The sequence below is a fragment of the Arachis stenosperma genome, chromosome 7 (assembly GCF_014773155.1).
Source record: "Arachis stenosperma cultivar V10309 chromosome 7, arast.V10309.gnm1.PFL2, whole genome shotgun sequence".
NCBI lineage: Eukaryota > Viridiplantae > Streptophyta > Magnoliopsida > Fabales > Fabaceae > Arachis > Arachis stenosperma.
Window position 1 is genome coordinate 47,977,674 of NC_080383.1, and position 9,449 is coordinate 47,987,122.

The 9,449-nt window shown below is 39.7% G+C and overlaps 1 protein-coding gene and 1 non-coding gene across 2 annotated transcripts; both read left to right on the forward strand.

Annotated features, from left to right (window-relative positions):
• Positions 1–2,053: 2,053 nt before the first annotated feature.
• LOC130942958 (small nucleolar RNA R71) lies at positions 2,054–2,160 on the forward strand. The gene has a single exon (XR_009071501.1). It is a non-coding gene; the product is annotated as a small nucleolar RNA R71 (small nucleolar RNA).
• Positions 2,161–7,147: 4,987 nt separating this feature from the next.
• On the forward strand, positions 7,148–7,959 carry LOC130939767 (uncharacterized). Its single transcript, XM_057867846.1, has 2 exons — positions 7,148–7,493; positions 7,583–7,959. Exons 1-2 carry the CDS (start codon positions 7,148–7,150, stop codon positions 7,957–7,959), a joined length of 723 nt encoding a protein of 240 aa, XP_057723829.1.
• The last annotated feature ends 1,490 nt before the right edge of the window (positions 7,960–9,449 follow it).

Consider the following 9,449-nt stretch of genomic DNA (forward strand, 5'->3'; position numbering starts at 1 on the left):
CAGAATCCTCTTTAGCTCTCTGTTGGATATCTCCGTTTGTCCACTTGTTTGGGGATGGTAAGGTGTGGCTACCTTGTGTTTCACCCCATATCGTAGGAGAAAAGCCTCTAGTGGTTTGTTACAAAAATGGCTCCCTCCATCACTGATGAGGGCTCTTGGGACTCCGAACCGGCTGAAGATATTCTTCCTGAGGAAGTTCATGACCACTTTGTTGTCATTTGTTGGGGTTGCAATGGCCTCTACCCATTTGGACACATAATCCACTGCTACCAAGATGTACTTGTTTACATATGAGGTTGGGAATGGTCCCATGAAATCTATTCCCCACACATCAAATACTTCCAGTTCCAAAATGAAATTCTGTGGCATGGCATTTCTTTTGGGCAAGTTCCCAGATCTTTGGCATTCATTGCAGCTCCTTACTAGTTCTTTGGCATCCTTGAAAAGAGTGGGCCAAAAGAATCCACTTTGTAACACCTTTACTGCAGTCCTATCCCCTCCAAAGTGGCCTCTGTAGCATGAGCCGTGGCAATTCCATAGTACTTCTCGTCCTTCCTCTTCTGAGACACATCTTCTAAGGATTCCATCTGAACACTTCTTGAAGAGATAAGGCTCGTCCCAGACAAAGTATTTTGCATCATTCATGAGCTTCCTCTTTTGATGTTTATTGATCCCTGGGGGTAGAGCCCTAGTTGCCTTGAAGTTGGCGATGTTTGCAAACCATGGGGCTTTGTGCACTGTCATTAACTGCTCATCAGGGAAGAGCTCGTTCACACTCATATCATGTGTTTCCCCTTCCTCATGAGGAATCCTGGATAGGTGATCTGCCACCTTGTTCTCCACTCCCTTCTTGTCTCTGATTTCAATATCAAACTCCTGCAATAATAAGATCCATCTTATTAGTCTTGGTTTTGATTCTTGCTTGGCAAATAAATATTTAAGTGCTGTGTGATCTGTAAAAACAATTACTTTAGCACCAATGAGGTATGATCTAAACTTGTCAAATGCAAAAACTATGGCTAGCAATTCCTTTTCAGTAGTGGTATAATTTCTTTGAGCATCATTGAGGACCTTGCTAGCATAGTATATTACATGGACTAAGTTATTTTTCCTCTGCCCTAACATTGCCCCTACTGCAAAGTCAGATGCATCACACATCAATTCAAAGGGTAAGTTCCAATCAGGTGGGGAGATGATAGGGGCAGAGGACAATCTTTCTTTCAAATGCTCGAATGCCAACATGCAGGTTTCATCAAAGATGAATGGTGTATCTGATACAAGGAGCTTACTCAAGGGCTTAGCTATTTTTGAAAAATCTTTAATAAATCTTCTGTAAAAGCCAGCATGCCCTAAAAAGCTTCTAATTGCCTTGACATCACTGGGTGGAGGGAGCTTTTCAATAAGTTCTACTTTAGCCCTGTCCACTTCAATTCCTTGGTTAGAAAGTTAAACCTCAAGCTTGGAGAGCCTATCCTCAGTTATTGATGATGGGTTGAGATTAGGTGGTTGAGAAGGGTGGTTGGATGGATGTTGGTAGGATCTCTGTGAGGTGTGTTGATGAGTTACATTGTTGTTGGAATTGAGGTTGTGGCGTCTCTGATCTTGCCCTTGGTCTTGTTGGTTTCCCCACCCAAAGTTGGGGTGATTTCTTTTGGAGTATGGATCATGAACTTGTCTAGGTGAGTTTCCAACATAGTTGGCTTGCTCCCAGTCACCTTCTTCTCCTATGTTCGCTCCTTCTTGAGCTGACGATGAAGTGATGGCTGCTGCAACTTGGTTTTCCTCCACCTTCTTGGTAAGATCTGCTAGCTGCTTGGTGATCATCTTATTTTGAGCTAACAATGCATCCATGTGGTTCAGCTCCATTACTCCTCTGGTGTTACTTCGTTTGGAGGCATAGAAGTAGTCATTCTCAGCAACTGTTTCAATGACATCTACGGCTTCCTCAATGGTTTTCTTCTTGTTTAGAGAGCCTCCTGATGAATGATCCACAGCCTTCTTTGACTCATAGGAAAGACCTTCATAGAAGATGTGAAGTTGAACCCATTCATTGAACATATCTGGTGGGCATCCTCTTGTTAAGTCTTTGAACCTCTCCCATGCTTCATAGAGAGTCTCACCATCTTGTTGCCTGAAAGTTTGCACCTCAGCTCTCAGCCTGTTGATCCTTTGAGGAGGGTAAAATCTTGCCAAAAATTTGTTCACCACATCTTACCAATTTGTTAAGCTCTCCTTTGGGAAGGATTCAAGCCATTTGGATGCCTTGTCCCTGAGTGAAAAAGGGAACAAGAGCAGCCTATAGACATACGAATGGACTCCATTAGACTTCACAGTATCACAAATTCTCAGGAAGGTGGTTAGATGTTGATTGGGGTCTTCTTGAGCACTTCCTCTAAATGAACAATTGTTCTGAACATGAGTGATGAGCTGGGGTTTTAGTTCAAAATTGTTGGCATGTATGGTGGGCTTCTAAATGCTACTTCCACAGTTTCCTGTATTAGGATTGATATAGGAGCCTAGAACTCTCCTTTCTTGCCCAGCACGGTTTGCATGGCCTTCTCTAGCATGGTTGTGAGCTTCTTCTTCATGATTGTTCTCTAAATTCTCTTCCATATTAGGTTCAAAGTACACTTCCTCTTCTTCTTCAGCACCAATAATTCTTTTCCCTCTTGTTTCCCTTCTTAATCTCCAAAGGGTCCTTTCAGGTTCTGAATCGAAGGATGTTGAAACTCCTTCTCTTCTCCCTGTCATACAACAGACAGATTGCACAACAGGAGATAAAATGAAGACTATTCTTGTTAGAGTAATTGTTAGTGTGAGTGATGCAAATTATCAAACAGTTAGTGGGTTAGTGAGCAGAATTGTAATCAACAAAGAAAGAAAGAACGAAAAACAAAGAGGGTGCAGGGGATGAGGAAGAAATTAAAAAAAAGAACTAAAGGGAATTGATTGAATCAAATAAACAAATAACAAAACAGAAAAAAAATGCTCAATCTAGTGATCTTCAAACTTAATCATTGTTGATTCAAAATCAATCCCCGGCAACGGCGCCATAAACTTGATGCATGAAAACTTGTCTCTCAACAAATTTCCCTTCGGCAAGTATACCGAATTGTCATCAAGTAAAACTCACAATATAGTGAGGTCGAATCCCATAAGGATTGATTGGTCAAGCAAATTTAGTTAGAAGAATATGCTAGTTGAGCTAAACAAAATTTAGATTGAGAACTTGCAAAAATTTTAATGACTGGAAAGTAAATAACAGAAATTAAAGTGCAGAATCTTAAATGGGGATTTGGGGTAATGAGCATGAAAATAAATGACAAAAAATAAAGAGAATGGGTAAGATCAGAAATAGGGTAATCATTGGGTTCAGGAGATGTTGCATTCTCCGGATCAAGTTCAATCTCATCTCTTCCTCAGTCAATGCATTCATTGATCTCCTTGGCAATCTTAAGTGATTGGATCCCAATTCCTTGGCAATCCAATCTCTCTAAGCTTGAACAATTGCCCAATTCCTTGATTTAATTGCTCATGGGAAGAGATGAAGTGTGGTCACTGATTATACCACATGTATTTCCAAATCAAAGTATTGGGAGGATTACATGTCACTATATCCGCCCAAACCCCAATTTGGTCCAACATGAGAAAGCATTTCTAGCATGATCTCCTCATCCCTTTTCCAAGGCTCAAAGGAGATCCAATTATGGAGAGTTTCTTTTCCAAGACAACTAACCAATTGAATTAAGATCGAAAGCTTTCTAGTAAGATCAAGAGAAAAGAAAGAAGAAGAAGAATAAAAACTATAATTGATCCATCATATTACAACAGAGCTCCCTAACCCAATGGAAGGGGTTTAGTTGTTCATAGCTCTAGAAATGTAAAATGGCAGAAAAGAAGAATCCATGCAAAAAAGGGCAGAAAAGTAAATATACAGAGAGTAGTTCCCAAAAGTGCCAAGCTTCTCTATAGTTCAAAACTACTCCTATATATACTACTCCTCCTGATCTTCTAGTGAGTTCTTCAAGTCTTGGATGTGGGCTCTGAATCTTGAGTTGAAGCAGTTCTCATCTTTAGTGGGCCCAGCTTGCAGAGAAACATGAATTAGGCTTGGGTATTTAGTGAGATTAACGTTGAGTGCCATTGTAGGTTCAAGAACGTTAGTGGCATTCACTTTTTCCACTAACGTTCCACCCTTATGTACCCACGTTAACTCCAACGTTAGTGGTCTTAACGTGACCACTAACGTTGCCTTCTCAATTTTTGGCCAACGTTATTGGGACTCACTTTTCCCAATAACGTTGGCTTATACCCCTTCGCGAACGTTATTGGGAATCACTTTTCCCATTAACGTTGCTTGGTGCCTTTTGTTCCTACATTAGAGTTCACGTTAGTGTAGCTAACGTGACTCTTAACGTGGGTGTGTCTCACCTTCGAGAGTGTTAGTGACACTCACCTTTGTCACTAACGCTCCAAATGCCCAAATTTTCTACGTTAGAACTCACGTTAACTAAGTTAACGTGTCTCTTAATGTAGTAGTGATGCCATCTTCCAATGTTAGTGACAAAAGTGAGTGTCACTAACGTTGGCTCTTTGATCTCAACTCCACGTTAACTTTCACGTTAAGACCATTAACGTGAAAGTTAACGTAGGCAATGCTAATTAGCCCAACGTTAGTGACAAAAGTGAGTGTCACTAACGTTAGCTTTTGTTTTCCTCTTCCACGTTAGAGTTCACGTTAACTAAGTTAATGTGACTCTTAACGTGGATCATTGTCAAGTTTCTCAACGTTAGTGGTGTTCACTTTTACCACTAACGTTGGAGAAAAACGTTATTGGTGTTCACGTTTTCTCTTAACGTTGGAGTTCTCTTTTTCTTCTACGTTAACTACCACGTTAACTTTGTTAACGTGGCAAGTAACATGAGCTATGGATGGCTTCGCAGGCATTATTGGTGATCACTTTTCTAATTAACGTTGCAAGCTTTTTACCATTCCACGTTAGTGTTCACGTTAACTAGGTTAACGTGAATACTAACGTGGTTCTTCCTTGCTTCCTTTGCCTTGAAATCAAGCAATTAAGTGCATCAAAGCTCTAGCCAAAGTCATGAGATTATGCATCATCAATTTATCATGCAATTCTAGCAAAATTCTCATGAAATCATACAAAGTTCACAATAGTTGCTTGAATCAAGGTGTAAGTGTAATTTAATCCAAAACTTGCCTTATTCACTAAGAAAATGCATGAAACTACTCTAAAACAGTAAAGAAAAGGTCAGTGAAACTGGCCTAGATGCCCTGGCATCAGTGGCATATAAACTGAAATTTCATCATTACCTTCTAATTGGAATTAATTGACCAAGGAATTGGCAGTTAATGAATTTTAGAGGAGACTAGGAAGGTCTAAAGAATTAGGGTCTAGTCACATATAGTTTGCCATGAAATTAAATCTTGCATGATTAAAGTAGTTAGAAAGAAAAATCAATCCAGAAAAATAGATAACTCTGAAACCTTAACTATCTTCTCCATATTTTATTCCCAACTCATTGCTGCTTGCTTTCTGAAATTCTTAATTTACTGTTTAATGCTCTTTGAACTTCCAACACTATTTTCTATTTGTCTAACTAATTCTATCAAATACTATTGTTGCTTAATCCATCAATCTTCGTGGGATCGACCTTTACTCACGTAAGGTATTTCTTGGTACAACCCGGTGCACTTGCCAGTTAGTTTGTGGGTTATAAAATACCGCATCAGAGAGTCTTGGCTTCATATACATTTTTCTAATCCTAGGCATTGTGGGAGTAGCATCCTTACCCCAAATGTAAATGCAAATAACTTTGAATTGAAGCCACATCTCATCACTTTGGTATAAAATAATTGTTCCTATGGAGAGGGTCACTTGAAGATCCAAAACAACATTTATCCACTTTTCTGAGGATTTGTGATACTGTCAAAACTAATGGTGTGCATCCTGACATTTATAAGCTGTTGCTATTTCCATTTTCCCTCAGAGACAAAGCTACTCAATGGTTGGAGTCATTTCTAAGAGATGGCATCAACAATTGGGAAGATCTAGTGAATAAGTTCTTAGCCAAGTTCTATCCTCCCCAAAGGATCATTAGACTCAAAACGGGGGTCCAAACATTCACTCAGATGGATGGAGAGTCATTCTATGAGGCTTGGGAGAGATACAAGACCCTGATCAGAAAGTGTCCCCCTGAAATGTTCAATAAATGGGACATACTTCAGAATTTTTATGAAGGCTTAACTTTGAAGGCTCAAGAAGCACTAGATCACTCAGCAGAAGGCTCCCTACAATTGATGAAGACTGCAGAGGAGGCCCAAAACCTCATTGATATGGTGATAAACAATCAATATTTCTTTGCTCATCAGAGACAACGCCAACCATCACAAAGCAAATGAGTGCTAGAGTTGGAAGGAGTGGACTCAATACTAGCTCAAAATAAGATGATGCAGCACCAAATTCAACAACAGTTTGAGCAAATGGCTAAGAGGATTGATATCCTCCAAGTTGCAGTAGTGAATACCAGCCAACCATCAACCACATGGGGCCAGAATAAAGAAAACCTAGAAGATCAGCAGCAGGAACAAGTAAACTATGTGCACAACCAAAGTTCAGTATCAAGTGAAGTTTATGGTGACACTTACAATCCATCCTAGAAGAACCACCCCAACCTTAGATGGGGAGATAACCACAATCAAAATCAGCAGCCATGGCAAAGACATTCAAACCAAAACAACTCAAGAAATAACCAGCAGAACAATAACCAAAATCCATATAGAAAACCCCAAAATAATTATCCTAATTCCAACCATTATCCATCCAATAACCAAACCATCAACCAAAACAACTATCATCCACCCTCAACAGTTCACAACCAACCACAAATCCCACAAGACTCTCAGAGAATCTCCAACTTGGAGATATTAAAGGAAAAAATGATGAAACAGCAAGAACTTACAAACAAGAACAATGAAGCTTCCATAAGAAATATAGAAAGGTAGATTAGGCAGCTTTCCAAGCAAGCTATGATTGAAAGGCCAACAAGCTCACTCCCAAGTGACACCATTCCAAACCCTAAAGAAGAATGTAAAGCTATACGGCTAAGGAGTGGAAAAACCTTGATGAATGACAAGAAGCCAACTGAGAATGATGAAGCTAGCAGCAAGAATGATGCTACACTCAACAAGGATGGTCAAGAGAAGCCTGAAGAGGGAGAGAAACAGCCACAAATCTCAAGGAAAGGGAAGCAAATAATGGAAGAATCATCTCAAGGACATAAGCAAGTGGAGAAAACTTTCACACCTCCCTTGCCATACCCTCAAAGGTTCAACAAGAAAACCAAGGATCAATACTTCCCCATATTCCTTGAAGTTTTCAAGAAATTGAAAATTATCAGTAAGAAGAGAAGCTGTCATGAGAAGGAGACCATTATGCTCACACAAGAGTGCAGTGCTGTAATTCAAAGAGGTCTCCCACCAAAACTCAAAGATCTTGGGAGCTTCTTCTTACCTTGCACCATTGGCAATATGACCATAAAAAAGCACTGTGTGACTTAGGGGCCAGCATTAATCTAATTCCCTATTCCATGATGAGAAAACTATGCATAGAGGAGGTAAAGCCCACACAGATGTCACTAGAGCTCGTGGACAAATCATTGGTGTTTCCCAAAGGAGTAATTAAAAACCTTTTGGTCAAGGTGGATAAGTTCATATTCCCTGCAGACTTTGTGATCCTAGATCTAGGGGAAGAAGGGAGTGACTCCATTATCCTGGGGAGACCCTTCTTGGCCACAACAAGGGCCATAATAGATGTTAAGCAAAGAGAGTTCACCCTGAGGGTACATGATGAAAGAATCACTCTGAATGTCTTTCCAGAGGCACAATCTATTACTGAAAAAGAAAGCTGCATAGAGGTTGACAAGGAAGACTTGTAGTGGAAGGAAGAGACCAACAAGACACTCATTAATCCCCTTCCAAAGTAAGAAACAAGAAACAAAGCAGAACGAAAGGAGGATGTGCAGAGTGATGAGGGGAAGCAAGAAGAAAATGAGGTGTTAGCCAATGAGAAGGAAAATTCCAAAATAAAGCCCACTGTCAAAGGAGAAGGATCACCAAAAAAGAGAAAGAAAAGCAAGAAAAAAGCTCAAAAAGGGTGGAAGAACAAAAAGACCCCAACTGAGGGATTCTCAAAGGGAGATGAGGTACATCTAATCTACCAACAGCTAGGAGCAAACCAACAAGCTGATGATTACTACACTGTCAGCAGGATACTCTCACTAGAGCATGCAGAGATTGAGCATCAAGGCACTGGAAGGAAGCTCACTGTGAGGGGAGACAAGCTGAGACACTACAGTCATCAACCACCCTAATAAAGGCCCAATGTCAAGCTAGTGACAATAAAAGAGCGCTACATGAGAGGCAACCCATGATTTAAGTTTTTTGTTTTGATTGTAATTCCAATAACCAATGATCCTTCTAACATGAATTTGAGTTCTCATGAATATATTTGATACTTGCATACATGATCTTTAAACATATGCTAGATTTCTAAGTTTGATGTGCCTGAAGGCACTCCAAAATAGATTTTCTAGCTTTCTTAGACTATATGCTCATTCATTTTGATGGAGAATATAGCCAAACATTAAGTTTGGTATCTACATATACATTGAATTCCAGAAAAATCATTTTTGTTCATAGGATCAAATTTATGAGTAGATGGATCATACATTGTTTTATTTTGGTAGTTTATGGTAGAAAATAAAATGTTCCTTATGATGAATGCACCAATTGTGATGGATTATTTGCATTTTACCTTAATCCCTTAGCAAGGGACAAGTTTGGTGTTCACCAAATTTTGGTTCACTATCTAAGGAGTACAATTGGTTATTTATGAATGAGGAACATGTTAAATTGTTTAAATGTTTATCACCATACCACCGTGCCACTTTTAAATCTTAAGGCTCACTATTGCTTTGATTTAATTAAATATGAAAAAAGAGGATTGAGAAGAGGACAAAAGGGGAAGGAAGGCACGGTTGTGACAAGCCAAAGGAGGAGGGTCACATGTGCTTAGAGAAGCGTGCACCTTTGGAAAACAAAATCTACATGTTTTGCACCTTTGGAGGCCGAACCTCATGCATCCAATGGGGAAGGAATCCTTGTCAACCTTCAACTATGCATACAAGCCGTTCATCTCATGAGTTTTCTACAATGTTTTGCTTAATCTTCACCCTCCATAGGCTTAACAGAAATGCCCTCTTCAATTATGTTTTTGTTCAAGGACTTGATGCCTTGCCTATAAATAGTGATGACACTTCCTAGCATACACATCCCTCATACGAGCCACCCTCACTTAGAAGCCTTGGTTTCATTCTTCACCTAGCTAAAAACACGTTCAGCATCCTTCCTTACTCAACAGCAACAT